The 16,488-nt window shown below is 36.6% G+C and overlaps 1 protein-coding gene across 4 annotated transcripts in view; it reads left to right on the top strand.

The window, feature by feature from the left end:
- Positions 1 to 16,488, top strand: part of LOC113057239 (echinoderm microtubule-associated protein-like 4) — an 83,163-nt gene that overhangs the window by 50,928 nt on the left and 15,747 nt on the right. For 2 of the 4 annotated variants that reach the window (XM_026224480.1, XM_026224478.1), the window contains exons 3-17: positions 984 to 1,116; positions 1,593 to 1,790; positions 4,586 to 4,723; positions 5,907 to 5,932; positions 6,562 to 6,594; positions 8,332 to 8,455; positions 8,889 to 9,038; positions 9,472 to 9,541; positions 9,774 to 9,884; positions 10,507 to 10,602; positions 10,889 to 11,023; positions 11,527 to 11,662; positions 14,249 to 14,400; positions 15,267 to 15,392; positions 16,309 to 16,440. In XM_026224480.1, the coding sequence (XP_026080265.1) occupies positions 984 to 1,116; positions 1,593 to 1,790; positions 4,586 to 4,723; positions 5,907 to 5,932; positions 6,562 to 6,594; positions 8,332 to 8,455; positions 8,889 to 9,038; positions 9,472 to 9,541; positions 9,774 to 9,884; positions 10,507 to 10,602; positions 10,889 to 11,023; positions 11,527 to 11,662; positions 14,249 to 14,400; positions 15,267 to 15,392; positions 16,309 to 16,440 (1,760 nt within the window). The remainder of the gene's footprint in view (positions 1 to 983; positions 1,117 to 1,592; positions 1,791 to 4,585; positions 4,724 to 5,906; positions 5,933 to 6,561; positions 6,595 to 8,331; positions 8,456 to 8,888; positions 9,039 to 9,471; positions 9,542 to 9,773; positions 9,885 to 10,506; positions 10,603 to 10,888; positions 11,024 to 11,526; positions 11,663 to 14,248; positions 14,401 to 15,266; positions 15,393 to 16,308; positions 16,441 to 16,488) is intronic. The other 2 variants (XM_026224479.1, XM_026224481.1) reach the window with 2 other exon arrangements.

Below are 16,488 nucleotides of genomic sequence, written 5' to 3'. Positions count from 1 at the left end.
ATGTGTGTGTGTGTGTGTGTGTGTGTGTGTGTGTGTGTGTATATATATATATATATATATATATATATCATTCAAAGGTTTGGAACTGGCAAGATATTTTATGTTTTTATAATTAGAAATTTATATTTGTTGTTATTTTGCTTACCAAAGCTGCTATATGTAAATAATAATTTAAAAAATGGTTAAAACAATTTAAAAGTTTAAAAGTTAACAATTTAAAGTTACAATAAAAAAAATACATGTTCTATTTGAATATATTTAAAAATGTAATTTATTCCTGTAATGCAAAGCTGAATTTTCAGCATCATTACTGCAGTTTTCAGTGTCACATGATCCTTTAGAAATCATTCTAATATTCTGATTTGCTCGATATAGACTGATATCTGACTGATATAATAATAATTTTTTGACTATTTCACCCAGCCCTATTCAGATGATGCCAGCCCAGAAACAACACACAACAACTACCAAATGTTGCTATAAGTTTATTAACAGCAATGATTATATGTTGTGATCAGTGTTAACCATCTGCTTGATTACGTCATAACTAACTGCATGATTTTTACTGCACGTTTCTACCATATGGACATCAATTTGACATAGTCAACACTGATAAGCTACTACTAAATATAATGTAGAAACTTGATTTTTCTGTAAAGCTGCTTTGCAACAATTTGTATCGTGATAAGTTTGTAGAAAAACTGTCATGCGCCCATCTCATTTTTTGAAACTTTGACCATGTTTAGCATGAGAATCTAATTCTTTAGCAGTGTAAATATGTCAAAATGCACGAAACAGCATTAGGCCTCCCCTTTAATTAAAAAAGCTTATCCAATTGGAAAATTCATGGAAATGTAAAAGTCAAAGGGTGTGGGAACCCTAATAGAAGCTCTGTGAAGTAAATATGTTGCAGTGCTGAGATTTGACTCATTGTTCTAAGATATAAGAGGGAATAAAACCGATGCGCAATGTGTCTCCTGCAGGTCAGACCCCGCTGCGAGAGGCTTATTCAATGTCTTGTATTGCCAATGGCAGTTCCAGCGGCCGCAAATCTCACAGAGATAGTTCCACAGTGTCCATAGCCAAGAAAGAGACACTCTCCTCCGCCGCCAAGAGGTAATGCACACACAACCCAAATATGCAAATGACCTCAAAATCTCCTTTACACATTTTGGATGTCTCCCTTCTCTGACCCATTTCAGCTCTCCACTAATGAGCTGATGATTTGAAGCAGGTGTGTTAGTTTGGGGAGATGATCACAATGAGTTGTGGTGGCAAACCTCCATGACTGGTTCGGGAAACACTTTGCTAGGATACTCATTAAATGAGTTTTTTAACAGACACGCTTTTAAAATGCACTGGAATGTCGTCTGGAAAAATGCTGTCTAAAATATTGACGACTCATTTTACGCTGACGTATTGAAATGTTGGTGCATTCAGATGTTCTCTGTTTAATATGTAACGTTCTTTCAGCCTGAAGATATATATTCATCTGAATGTCTGTGAGTGTTTCAGTGTTGAGATGCTCAGCTCTCCTCATCTTTAAACGTGTGTCGGATCTTCCTCTGTTGACCTGCATGTTGTTTTTGCAGTGGTGGCGAAGGGAAAAAAGACAAGCCTCCGATGGAGGGGATCAAGGAGAAAGAGGAGCCGCCACAGGCTAATGATCAAACCCCTTCAGCACCCAGCACCCCGCAGGCACCATCCCCTTCCAGCAACCCCCCCTCCCCTCATCCCCCACAGCCCCAAAGACGGCTTTCAGAGAACAAGGGGTCAACCCCGGCCAAAAGGTTCCTCCCATCAGCCATGCAATTCTGGCAGTGTTCGAGCAGCATTTGGCAATCTGCTTACTGCGGTTTCGCAACCTATTGACGTAAAGCCAAGGGGCAGGGCTGACATGCTTCCTCAATCAAAATCAAGATCAATAGAGAGCAACAGTGACTGGCCGCTTTTTATCTGCCTTGGTTCCGAAAGTATTTTTCCCATTCATTTCCACCATAGGGTTTTGAAAAATGGTTAACTAAAACATTTCTAAAAATTTTCATTGTTTCATATATATATATATATATATATATATATATATATATATATATATATATATATATATATATATATATATATATATATATATATATATATATATATATATATATATATATATATATATATGAAACAATGAAAAATCAGCTTTGCCATCAAATGAATAAATTACATTTTATTAATTAATATATATTAATTAATATATTAATTAATAAAATGTAATTTATTCATTTGATGGCAAAGCTCAATAAATCAATAAATTACATTTTATTAATTAATATATTAAATAATATATATTAATTAATAAAATGTAATTTATTCATTTGATGGCAAAGCTGATTTTTCATTGTTCACAACACATATATACTTACATTACTTACATTACATTACTATTCATATTTTTTAAAAGAGTGGATGCAATGGATTTTATTGTGGAAAAAAAGGATTGGATCTATACTTGCAGAACAAAGTATGCATTGCCACATGTAAGTTACCAAGACTTAAAAAAACAACATCCATCAGTACTCATTACAAAAAGCTCATTTCCAGGCTCTTAAATTAATTATATCTAAACAAATTATTGCTTTCTCATCATTTATCAGTCCTGCTAGGTTCAGGCTGACAGTGTAGGTCAGAATGTGTTATGCTCTGGATCGCTCAGAGAGGTCCACCCAGAAGAGGAAAGTAATGGAAAGCAGATGTGATGTCCTCTCAGTGCTCAAACCCTTGGTTCTTGCTTAATAATCTGCAGGGTAATCAGGCTAACACATTAGCCCAGCCATGCTTCAACACCATTAGCAAACCTTCTAGTCTATACTTAATAACCCAAGAGCCCGCCTGCTGAGTTATTCATATCGACCCTGCAAGCTGTCCCATCCATTTAGCTAAAGAGAACTTGAAAACCAATTAGCTGTCTCAGTAATGTCATTTCACGGCCCGATCCATGCTTGTTAGACGATGCAACAAGAAGATTATTAGCCAGGATTTGGCCACAGTCACATTACTTAGAAAAGCCTCTGCAGTCGATGAAGATTCCACTCACACTAGCAAAGACTTGAGCTTTCTTATAGGTGATTGAAATCAGAGATGTTAATTTTTTTTGTTGTTATGGTTCACACAATGAGTTTTTTTGAAATCTTGCAGAGATTATTTTGAGAAATATACAGTTGTCAATACAGTGATGCCTCGTGATGTCTATATTTTCCTCAAAAGAACTCCTCTTAGGAATAGAAAGTGCAGTAAATGTAGGGATGAGCATTGTTAGACCTGTATACCTCACAAGTGGCCCCATATGTAGAACTCAAGCCAGTTTTTCACATGTGGAAGTGTGTCCGCTCTGCCCCGGAGTACTATCCTTTCCCTTTCCTAACTTACTATCATGTTTGGTGAGGTTGGAGGTACTTTGCTACAGCTCTGACCTATTTAATGGCCTTAAGCCCAAAGTATACTTCAGTTTAAACAAGAACACCTTTCATATACTGTACATACATTCGAACCCACAGCCTTTCAAAGTATACACCATTTGATAGCGTGTGAGAACACAGACGCTCAAACCTTGCGAAACCTCTAGAAAGTTTCTTGTGTCTTCGGTGTTTCTCTATTACCAATAAAAATGTCTTCAGACTCGTTTATGAAGTACAAATTCACACGGATAGTAATTTACAGTTCACAATGTACACCTAAGTATACTTTGGGCTTTAATGTATGTGTACATCTTTGAGTTTCTGGATCACTTGTATCAATTTGTTTTTACAAATGCTCCCCTGTCTTTACCTCTATAGACTCTGCTAAGTTTAGGGCTCCTAACCAGAAGGTTGTTGGTTCAAGTGCCAAAATGAGCAATCATTAATACATTTTTTTGCATAAAGGTCAGATTTTCCCAACATTTTTGTTCCACTTCTCACTTTTCTGTCAACATCTCCTTTTTAGTTCCCATAGCGAATAAATTGGAAATTGGGTCGATGTAGAAGGGGTGGTCCAGAAAACTGGTTTGTTTTTGGTCTTTTAACATTTTTTTTCTTGTACACAGCTTCGCGTGAGGATAACGCTCCTCTGTTTTCCCTTTCTAAACCTCTGATGTGTTTCCTACTTTCCTTTAGCTTTGCTGTGTGGTGTCTCTTCCCCAATCAATCTCATGCAATTTACCACAGGACTGGGTTTCAAGTTTTTCAGCTCCCCTGTGTGTACTAACGATCGAGTGGATTGTGTGCATATGCATGATCTTTTACCTGAGGGATGCATTTTTGACTTTCAAGGGTCGTTGCTTGTTTTCTGGCTTCCAGTTTGAAATTAACAAAAGAGGAGGAGAGGTTATTTGAGTTGGGAGGACCTGGACAGAGTTAGTATCTAGACTTTGCGGTCCATCCGAAGTAAAATTATCTAAACAAACCTTTGATCTACTATGCAGATTTATTTAGATTTAACGGATCGTTCTCCTCCTAGCTCACAGTGCCTCTCCTCAAAATTTTTAACTTCTCCCCTCTGTTCGTTTTTCACCTTCCTTTTCGAATGAAATCCTTGTATGTTTTTTTCCTGTCGGACGCAGGGGTAGCAGTGTGAAGCGTGGAGGAATGGAGCGTTCTCAGAGTAGTACGTGGGACAGCGGAGAGGAGAGCAGGAATAAGCTGGTGAAAGCAGCCTCCACCTCCAAACTGCTGTCCAAAGTGGTGAAGAATGCAGAGAAGTAAGTGTTGGGTTTCTTCTGTTCCCTTTGCCCTACAAAGACTTGTGCTGTAGACTCGAGTCCTCGTATAAGTCATCCAACTACACTGCAGTGTACACTTTTCTCAAATTTCCAAGAAAATTCTGAGAAGTTCACATGATTTATGAAGTTACACCAATATTTGATACATTCCATGTTTCATTTATTTTTTTGTAATATGATTATGCTTTTAGCTACCAATATTTAGTGTAATACTTGCTGTTCAGCACATTTGAATTAATTCCATAAAATTCAGCACATAATATGCACATAAATCCAGATTCATGTTTAACTGCAAACAATCGAAGTTGTTTATAACCCTTGCCTCTTGCTTAAAAATGCTGAAGAAAGGCTTCATGTACCCTAATGTAGTAAACATTTATGACTTTCTTTTTTGTTCTTTTTATTCATGAAAACACAAAATGAGAAGTTACTGATAATTAAGAAAATAACATAAAAGTATCATAAACATGCGCTATACCACTTGCGTGCTATATTCCAAGTCTTCCAACAATAATGTCAGAAATTTTTGTGGTCATTAACTTGTAATATTCCCTTCGCCATAACATAAAACTTGGTGCATCTGTGTTGCTTTTATATGATTTTGGGTAACACTTTACAATAGTTCCAATTGTAAATATTAGTTAACTGCATTAGTTTACATAAACTAACAATGCAGTATACTTCTAAATCATTTGTTAAACTTAGTTAATGTTAATTGCAGCATTTACTAATAAATTATTAAAAGTTCTACAAATTTTTTTGGACTAACATGAACTAACAGTGATTTATGAATAAATGAATGATAAAAAAAGAATTTGGACTTAACTAGCATTAACAAAGCTTAATAAATACAGCAACAAAGGTATTTTATTAATATTATTATTGTTTAATATTAGGGTCCTTATTTGTTGAATTCCCGCTCACTGTCATTGTGTGGGAAAAAGCATGTCAGAGATTCTCTTTTGGTATTGTGTGGAAAAAAAGAAAGCCATATGATTGGGAAACATCATGAGGGTGAGCAAATGATGACAATAAAATGAATTTTCATCTTGGAACTGGTCCTTTGAGACATTCCTGTAGCTGAACAAACATGCCATTTTTGGAACTCACTTATTTGTCTCGTGTTAACAATATTTTGGTTTTCTTCCCATTTCCTCTTTAGACACAGAGATCCAGTCATCAGCCAAGGTAAAGTCTCATTTTGCCTTTACGTGATCTATTATGTTTCACCTTCATTTTTTCCTCATGTGTTCCTCTCATTTCCTGCATCACAGTGGTTCAAGTGAAACTGCTGCCTCGTGCAGAACTTGTGCACTTAAGATGGTTACACATTCTCATTTACATGTCATTTGCACAGTAACATCTGTAAAAACATTAAAGCTGTGCCCTTTAGCCAACTTGCATTTGATAAGTGTAAACGTAAGCTACAGTAGCATGATGCCACCTCTCAGTACTTGGCTTTATCCCAGGACAAGATTAACGTTGGCACAAAAAAATACTGATAACACGGGGTTCATGACAGTGGTCACAGGCCAAGTGTGCCCTGGAACCACCTTATCCCGAATCTGGATTTACCCCTGGGCCGAGAAAAGTACAGGTGTGAACATCTCTCGAGTCATTTTAATCTTGGCAAAGGCGCACACAAACTGCATTCCTGTGTCTTGCGGTTCCTCGTTTGTTCTTCCAGACGTTTCTAATGATCACGCCCATCTTAAAAACTGTTGACAGGCCTCTCTTACAGCGCATCAATAAAACTGTTCCTTGTCTGCCATTCTGTGTTTGTTTTTGAGAGATTATTATTTCTGTCCCATACCCAGCTAAAATGTCAACCCGTGAAAAAAACAGTCAAGGTAAGGTTTTTTTTTTCTCTTCGGGGCCCAATAACCGCCGGAATTTTTATTTTTTTTACCCCTCCCTTACCCTTCAGGCACTAATCCCGCTTTAATTCTCTTAACTTGTTGATCGATCTGAAAGATCAATGGTCAGTCACTTCTTCTTCTGTCTCTCTGTCGCTCTTGTTCCTCAAAATCTTAAATAACATTTCTGGAGGAATCAATAGTAAGTGGATTTCATCCCAGCTTACAGGCTAGATGATAAACACGCATCTCGCTTCTTCTTTTCTTCTCACCGTTCTGAATAGATGACTTACTGTAGATTCACCACCAGTTACTCATTAGCAGAGGAATGTGTTTGTCCTAAAATAAAGATAGCAGAACAGCTTTACGGCTGAATCTCACTAAAGCTTTTAAGAACAAATCGTATTTCACTGCAAAATCCACAAAAAAAAAAAAAAAGAGAGAGAGAGAAAGAAACAAGAAAGTGCATTTTGTAAAAAGAAATTAACATTTATTTTAACTATACCTAATTGCATTTTTTTTTATGATAGCTAAGCTATTTTATCTTGATGCTAAATAGTCTCATTCTCATGACTGTAGAATATGTGGGGAAGAATATTTAGTACTTAAAATCCTTTGAAATAGACCAAATCCAAAATATTTTATTTTATTTTATTAATTATTTTATGATATAAAATATACATTAGATAAATTGTTTTGTTAAATGTATCATTTATAATCTAAAAATAAATATTTATTATTTTTGTACTTTTTGATTTTGGGATGAAATGAGTCCTAGACATGTTTTTGTAAGATTTCCCTGCATACAGTATAGATTAATTCAGTAAGCATGCACTGTGATAGTTCACCCACAAATGAAAATTCAGTCATCATTTACTCTCATTTCATCCCAAACCTGAAGGCCCTAAACATAGATACATGTATTATGATTATAAAAAAAAAAGAAAAGAAACATGCACACAGACATTTCTAAAATTCTTTCAGGTTTGTAACAACATGAACATGAGTAAATGATGATAAAATATTAATTTTTGGCTGAACTATCCCTTTAAGGATATCAGTGTCAGTGAGGAATGTTCTAGATATCCTCGGCCAACTAAGCTGTTTTTAAAGGTTATCTGTGGTCAGATGTCTTGTTCAGTGTTAAATACTTTATCGAATTATGCAATGCTATAATATGATCTGCTACTGTGCAAAGAGACCACATAAAAAAGATTTCTTTTTTTCTGCCTCACTGTCCATTTGTTTCATCAACTTGATGTTTCTGCTCTATACCTTTCTTATTTATTAAATCACAGTTAAATGTGGGCATTGTCATTGCTCTGGTCCTTCTGCACGTCGCTCAAAGCTTCACTTTTGTTTTGCTTGGGTTTATGAAGAAGTTCTTAGCATGAGCCTCACTAACTCCATCGAAGAGCTTCATTTAGAAATGTTTTAGAAGTGTAAGAAGGAGCAATGCTAGAAACTAAATATATGCTATGTGTATGTTAAATGTTGCTAAAACAAACAATCTATCGCAGTCTTTTCTGAAAGACCATGTTCACTTCTAAATTTCTGATAACTTGCTGCTTAAATTCAAGATACATTTCACACAAACAAACATGGTTTTGTTTGAGATATAGGTCTCATTCACAGTTGTTAGTAATTGCTTATAATTATTGATTCTTAATAATTAGTTATTATTTCTAGTATTTTCTAAGAATTTATTTCTTTCGTCAAATTTCTCCACAGAGGGAGAATATATAAAAATGTTCATGCGAGGACGACCCATCACGATGTTCATCCCATCGGACGTGGAGAATTACGACGATGTCCGAACCGAACTTCCCCCAGAGAGACTCAAACTGGAGTGGGTGTATCCTTTCTAGCAGGCTTTGAACGTATTGTATTTTACAATGGAGATTTAAAATGCTTAACCTTTGAAAGTAAAGACATAAAAGTCAAATCATAGCTTGACATAACATAAAAATGCATAAAAAAATTATGGGAATTTTTTATTATTAAAATGGATTAGAACTTCTATGGCTAGAAATTTTAATTTTATTAAATTTTATTTTATTTTAGTTTTTAATTTAATTTAATTTAATTTAATTTAATTTAATTTAATTTAATTTAATTTAATTTAATTTAATTTAATTTAATTTTTTAAACCAGTAATTGCTGAGAAAATACACCATTCTGTGAATTAATTTCACAGACATTAAACTATTGTGATGGACAGTTATAACACACATTTTTGGTTGGATTCTTGTTGTATTCTCTGTATCCTCCTTGACTCAGACGGGCAGATATGGCTACAGGGGACGTGAATGCCGTGCAAACGTGTACTTGCTACCTACCGGAGAGATCGTATATTTCATAGCCTCGGTGGTTGTGCTCTTCAACTACGAGGAGAGGACACAGCGGCACTATTTAGGACACACTGACTGTGTCAAATGGTGAGACTGAAAACACATTTGGTGTTATTTGGGCCATGCAGGTATCTGTTGGTCTTATCATCCGTCATATGGGACGTCACTGACGATGATTAAATAACCAACTCTCACTGAAAATTTCATTTTTATAGTTATGAATAAGGCATTAATATGTACTTTTTAAGTACTAATAAACCGCAAATATGCTAGGAATATGTATGCTAATAAGCAACTAGTTAATAGTGAATACTGTTTCTTAATCTAAAGTGTTACCAAATACTGTCTAAGATATGTATATAATGGAATTCATACTGGTCTGTAGATATCAGTATATGGACAGGCCAGTGGAAATCCTTATCTGTTGCTTATTTGGCAGATGACATATTAATGATCACAAACAAAGCCAGTGTGGATCAGGGAATGTTGTGCTCTCTCTGAATGTCTGTTTCTCTTCTAGTCTTGCTGTTCACCCGGATAAGATCCGTATCGCCACAGGACAGATAGCAGGCGTGGATAAGAATGGCAGGGTGAGTTTTATCAGCGCAGCTACTGTGATAAAGCACAAACCTGTGTTCGCTTTAATGTGTCAAAAGTATGAGATCAAATATTTTGATTGAAATTAATACTGTAACAATGTAAAAACACTTTACTGACCCTGTATTACTTGTGTTACTAATTTCTTCTTTTCCCGCCAATGTTGCTTGTTTATCAATGTAAGCTCTTTTGGGATATTTACTGTGTGTATTGTGAATCGTGCAGCCGCTTCAGCCTCACGTCAGAGTTTGGGACTCAGTCAGTCTGTCCACGCTGCAGATCATCGGCCTCGGCACCTTTGAGAGAGGAGTCGGATCCCTCGCTTTCTCTAAAGCCGTGAGTCTAGCATCAGCTATCTAATTTGAGTTGATTTCATTATGCTTAGTTAGCACTGCCTAAAATCTATTTAGATAATTGATAGGCATGCTGGTTTGTTTGTTTGTTTATGTATTTTTTTTTCTAAATTATTCTAATATTTTTTGTCTTGTACTGCGCTCTTCCTGGATATGGGTCATGTGTGCATTTGTTTTTTTGTTTTTTTTACTGTAATGCTAACCTTGAAATCAGGGTAAACCATAATAATCAAAATAATACCGTATCTGTGAAAATCGACTGAGAGTCGAGTAATCATTTTAATTTGGCTCAGAGGAAGTTAGGAATTTAGTTGCCTTTGTGACTGTTTTTCTGGTGACTAATGGACAAACCAAAACTTCTTTACCTCACAAATGCTGGAAAATCTATGAACCTGGTTGTTTCAACATCAAACACTGTGCTCTTTGGCCATTTTCAGTGACTCTATTTGAATGAAGTGCAGATATATGAACAGCTCTTATGGGGAGACTGAAGAAACCCAAAGTGTTGTGATTTAGTGTTTGTTTGTAAACAGTCATCCAATCTAAAATGTTAGAGTATGGATTTGTAATGCTCATACTGTGTGTGTGTGTGTGTGTGTGTGTAGGACTCAGGCGTTCATCTCAGTGTGATTGATGACTCTAATGAGCACATGCTCACTGTGTGGGACTGGCAGAAGAAATCAAAAATCGCTGAGATTAAGGTACGTGGACACTTCTTTGATTCATTTGGTTCTTTTTTCTCACATATCACAACTCCCCTTCCTTTGTTCCTTTCTTTTAGTTTTCTTAGCTCTTATCTTGTTTCCTCCTTCTCCTTTCTTCTCAGCCTTTTTCATCTCGTTTCAGATGGCTTCCTTCTCGGCCTTTTATGTTTTGCCATGTCTATTCCATTTGTACCCCTTTTCCCTGTTTCCCTGCACATTCCTCTTTTGCTTCTTATCTTTTTGTTTTTCATGTAATGATTTTGCCAATATACTGTTTTATCAGACAACCAATGAAGTGGTCTTAGCAGTGGAGTTTCACCCGACTGACGCTAACACCATTGTCACGTGTGGGAAATCCCATATCTTCTTCTGGACCTGGAGCGGTTCCTCACTCGCCCGCAAACAAGGCATCTTTGGCGTAAGGACACCCATGCTTATATTTCTCATCTGGGAATAAAATAAAAAATAAAAATAGTTCACCCAAAAATAAACATTTGCTGAAAATTTCCCCTCAGGCCATAAACAAACTGATTCACAACTCTGATTCAGTGATTATTTAGCATAATTACTCCGAACAGTCCATGGAAGACTCCATATTGCAATTTGTATTCTTTTTAAAAATATTTTAGTTAAAATGTATGTACTGTAGGTAAATGTTATTTTTTTTAGTACTGATTGGGGGGGGTCGCTGTGTCAGACCATTTCAGAGAAAATACAGTAATATTGAGTCGTGTATGAAATAGGCAAAAGGTCAAAAAATATCAAGATGAATTTTATTTGAGCAACATTTCACAGCCCAAGAAACATGTCTAGACTAATGCTGCTGTCGGCTTGATGTACAAAGCACAGACTAGTACATAGTACATGGAGTTTATAAAACCTGACTTCACATTTAATACTTTGTTTGTGTGTCTTTGACAGAAATATGAGAAGCCCAAATTTGTGCAGTGTTTGGCTTTTCTCAATAACGGAGACATCCTGACCGGAGACTCGGGAGGAATCATGCTGATATGGACTCGCAGCACCGCTGAACCAGCACCAGGGAAAGGGCCGAAAGGTAGACGCTCGTCACACACACACACAGGCACAGACTTTATTGACACTGCCAGCATACTAAAACACATACTTCACATTAAAATTCTCCTAATTTTTCCATCATCACCTGCATTTCCTTACAAAAAGTACTTTGGTGGCAAGTTATGGTATCCTCCTCCAAATGCAGTCTGATCCTCTGCTCTGCTGCACGCTCTGAAACCAGAGACTAGAGAAGTTCCCGCTCACCATAAAAGAAAATAAAGGAAGTAGAATGAGGCCAGATGCATGTAGGGTCAATTCATAACCACATTATGTTCTACCAAAAAACATGTCATATTAAGAGTAGCAGACAAGTTACTGCACAGGTCACGAAAGGCTGTAGGTTTTACAACTCTTGACGACACACTGCTAGAGGAAATCTGTGTTTATTTCTTATGTCAAGACTGTGAAAATTACATGAGAAGCTCAGTTTATGATTGCTGTTCCATTTTGTTTTACTTCAGTAGTAAAAGAGGAATTTGTTACATTAAGGTAAATGCAGCAACTAAAACCTCACTGACCCTTACATTTGACCTACTACAGCCCACATGTGCTCAAGTTTATGTAAAATAATCATTTCTGTGCAACAAGTCTCTTTTGTTCAGTAAGGCTACATTAATTTGATCAGAAATACAGTAAAAACAGTATTGTTGTGAAATAGTATTACAGTTAACCGTTGTGTTTGAATACATTTTAGAATGTAATTTATTCCATATGATGCAAAACTGAATTTTCTGCAACATTGCTCCAGTCTTAGTGTCACATGATCTTTCAGAAATTATTATAATATGCTGATTTGCTGCTCTAGAAACATTTCTTAATATTATTGAAAAGTATCATGGCACTTTGAGGTACCTTATTAACATTTTGTTTCGTCGGTAATGTATAATGTTAATGAGGCCAGCATTCATTTCAGCCAAACAGTGACGGAAACAGAAACTTCTAGAAACCTGTTGTAGAGAGTAGCTTTCAAGAAGACTTTCAATGGAAGTGCACATCTCGTGATATGTGACTGAAAACTGTTTGCGTGCACGCATGCTAGAGTCTGTGTGCACAAGTTGACAGATTCTTTTCTCAGTGTTGATCCTGGAGTTGTAATGGTTTTCACTGGCATGCTCTTCATCACCCCCTCAATCTGTGTCACAGTGCAGTCCTGTGACACAGCGCCCCCTAAAGGACAGAAACTACTACTACTACTCCCAGTCACAGAGCCCAGTCCAGCATTTGTAGTAGTTTTACTTGATACTTTGAACTGAAAATCTTCATTAGTCTATAGAATCTGTAACTTTCAACTCTTTCCTGAGTCCAAAGAAGTGCATTTATGGAAATAGCTGCTGCCTGTAGCTGATCTCGAACTTCTACATAAACAAGTTAAAACATAAGCACGGCTGTATTTACATATCAGTGCCACCTGATCAGAAGCTTGGCGCAGTGTTATTGCACTACCATTCAAAAGTTTACGGTCAGTAAGATTTTTTTATATTAAATTACATTTACACTTACATTTTATTCTGCAAGGATGCATTAAATCGATGTTACAAAAGATTTCTATTTCAATTAAACTCCCTATTCATCAAAAAATCCTGAAAGTATCACAGTTTCCACAAAAAAAGAAAAAGGAAAACCGTTTTAACACAGATAATAATCAGAAATATGCCTTGAGAAACAAATTGGCATATCAAAATGATTTGTGAAGGATCATGTGACACTGAAGACTGGAGTAATGATGCTTTTTTTTATTTATTGTAATAATATTTTACACCTTAACTGTGTTTTTGATTAAAGATGTTGATAAAAGAGCATAAGAGACTTATGAATAACGTTCCGAATATTTCCAGATAGCAATGGTATTTAAAATTGAACTTGCATAGCTAGACACGTCTGTTCTTGTATGTTTTGTGGATTACTATTTTGTTAAATGAGTTGAAAATTAGAGACATCGCGCAAAAACAACAGTGAAAATGAATTCCTGCTTGAGCTGCGCAACATCCTCCTGTAATGAAGCCTCACATGTGCTTCGCCGGCTGCTGCTTCATTTCTTCTTTCCATCTTAAGTCATTCGGCATATGTCATGTCCTGAACTGGCCTCGTCTAGCTGATTTCCTGTCTCTGCGTCTGTACTCGTGCAGATACCATGTAACTGTAGAAGTGCGGTAGTGCAGGTGGGTTCCAGTGTGTCAGAAACGCATTCGGTTTCAGATATGTGTGTGTGTGTGTGTGTGTATTGACAGGGCTGGTTAGGCACTCCAGGGGTCTATATTTCCCTTGGTTTGGCTCTTTGCGCAGACAGCCGAGCCATCAGTATTATTGCAGGGAGAAGTGATAATCTACTGGAATTCCCAGAATGCATCATCATCACACACACACACGCACCCCGGGCCTCACTGGCAAGCATATCTATGAGCTTCTCTTTCACTGGCTTTTCTAAGAGCCCTATCACATCCCCGATGGCAAAACAGTCTGGCACTTAAACTGCACTAGCCAGGAGAGATATTTGTGGTGTTCTGTTCCCAGAAATTGTGTGCAAGCGGGTCTAAGGCTGTCTTACTAACCTGTCCCGTCCCCGCAGGAGCGTTTCAGATCTTGCGTCAGATCAAGGCTCACGACGGCAGCGTCTTCACTCTGTGTCAGATGAGGAATGGCACTCTGCTCACAGGGGGCGGCAAAGACCACAAGATCATTCTGTGGGACCACGACCTGAATCCAGAGAGAGACATCGAGGTGAGAGACAAAGCTGAGCGACGCTCACACACACACATGCATGTTTTAAAGAGACACGGATCTGGTATACAAAAGTAAAAGTGTGAAATAGGCTAATTACATTATTTTAATGTTGCTTTTCTTAAACACTTTACTTAAAACGTTACTTTATTTATAAAACTTGTATAAATGCATTTCTTAAAGTAGTTTTAATGCATTAATTATGCCTTGTAATGCACCTTATACTGCATTGTACAAACTCATGAATAATCATATCCACAGTTAGTACACTGTAACACTTAATTCATTGTTACGCTATGCATTTTTAAATTTGGTTATAATTATTTATGACAAGATGTAATGTATTACATTTTGAATAATCATTGTGCATTATACCCTTTAATAACTCTTTATAATGCATTATACATAAAGGGTTTAAGTAAACTGTTACCAAAGTTTTCATGCTTCAAAGCAATAAAAGTTTAATACAGCTTTACTTTTTTCTTTGATTTTCTATACATTATTAACATGTGTCCCATTTAGGGCCCTATTTTAACGATTTAAATTGTGTCGCATTGAGCCGGGTTTATGATAGTGCCCTTCATTTTTATTAACAGTTGTTCATATACTGTACCAAAAAATCTTGTCAGTCATATTTAGAACAAGAATCATTAGATGGCATTAAAAAACTACTATACATATACTGTCTTTACGGTTTGCTAGGGTTATTGTAATTATGCATAATTTACTATGTAAATTATGTAACGTGTAACTATGTCACCCTAATAACATAAAGTGTCACCAGAAATCATAGCATACAAGATAAGAAACATCACAAGCTCTTAGAGAAAATAACATTTCTATCATGTGTGATTGCTTTTCTTCAGGTCCCAGATCAGTATGGCACTATCCGTGCAGTAGCTGAGGGCAAGGGCGAGCAGTTTCTGGTGGGCACTTCACGCAACTTCATTCTGAGAGGCACCTTTAACGACGGATTCCAGGTGGAAGTGCAGGTACAGCAGATCTTTTATCTCATGTGCAGCCTTATACTCCTAAAAATAAAGGTTTCAAAAGGGGGTTTTGTAGTGATGCCATGGGAGAACCATTTCTGGTTACCCAAAGAAGCTTTTAATTAACAATTCTTAAAAGAACCTTAGGCCCTGTTTACACTACACTCTTAAAATTAAAGGTGCTTCACAATGCCATAGAAGAACGTTTTTGTCTAAATTGTTCCATAAAGAACCTTTAACATCTGAAGAACCTTTCTGTTTCACAAAAGGTTCTTTGTGGCGAAAGAAGGTTCTTAATTATAAATAAGAAAAAGAAAGAGATGGTTCTTTAAAGAACCTATGACTGAATTTATTCGTGAGAGTGTAGTGTGTTTTGGTTTTAAAACGGTGTTTAAATGAAAACAATCCTTGTCTGCACTGGTGTTTTCACTGCATTTCACAATCTATCTCTATCCACACTACACAACTGAAAACACATGTCTCATCATCATTCATGCAGGTACAACCATAGATATATGTATGGGTAGATTCCCTATTATTTAGATGGCAGATGTGTCTGCATTGTTGGAGCAGTCGCATGGGGAATCTACTGTACCTATTCAAATCTATGGGCTCAACATTGAGCATAGAAAGGATGTTAAGCGGTAGTCAAGAATATGGAGAGCAGGGATGATTCTAGGATTTTCATTTTAGGGTATGATAAAAAAAAAATATTATTTGACTATTTGGGTAGGGTTGTATACTACTAACCTCATTGCAATCCACTATTCCATTGTATTCCCTGTATTTCATATATGGGAGTGGGAGTACTGACTGAGCCATATACAACACTGTAAAAAAAAAAAAATTAGCTGTGACCAGTCACTGTTCCTGCAGTCACAGTTATAAGAGTTAATTTCACAGGACTCTCTATTTTTAGGGACACACGGATGAGCTGTGGGGTCTGGCCTCCCACCCGTTCAAGGACCTGTTCCTCACCTGTGCTCAGGACAGACAGGTGTGTCTGTGGAACTCAGTGGACCACACGCTGGAATGGACCAGACTGCTGGACGTAAGTCTCCCACAAACACACATTTGCACACATACAGTGACCTTAAAC

The sequence above is a fragment of the Carassius auratus genome, chromosome 38 (assembly GCF_003368295.1).
Source record: "Carassius auratus strain Wakin chromosome 38, ASM336829v1, whole genome shotgun sequence".
NCBI classification, from domain to species: Eukaryota; Metazoa; Chordata; class Actinopteri; order Cypriniformes; family Cyprinidae; genus Carassius; species Carassius auratus.
This window is presented reverse-complemented; position numbering and strand designations above follow the sequence as displayed.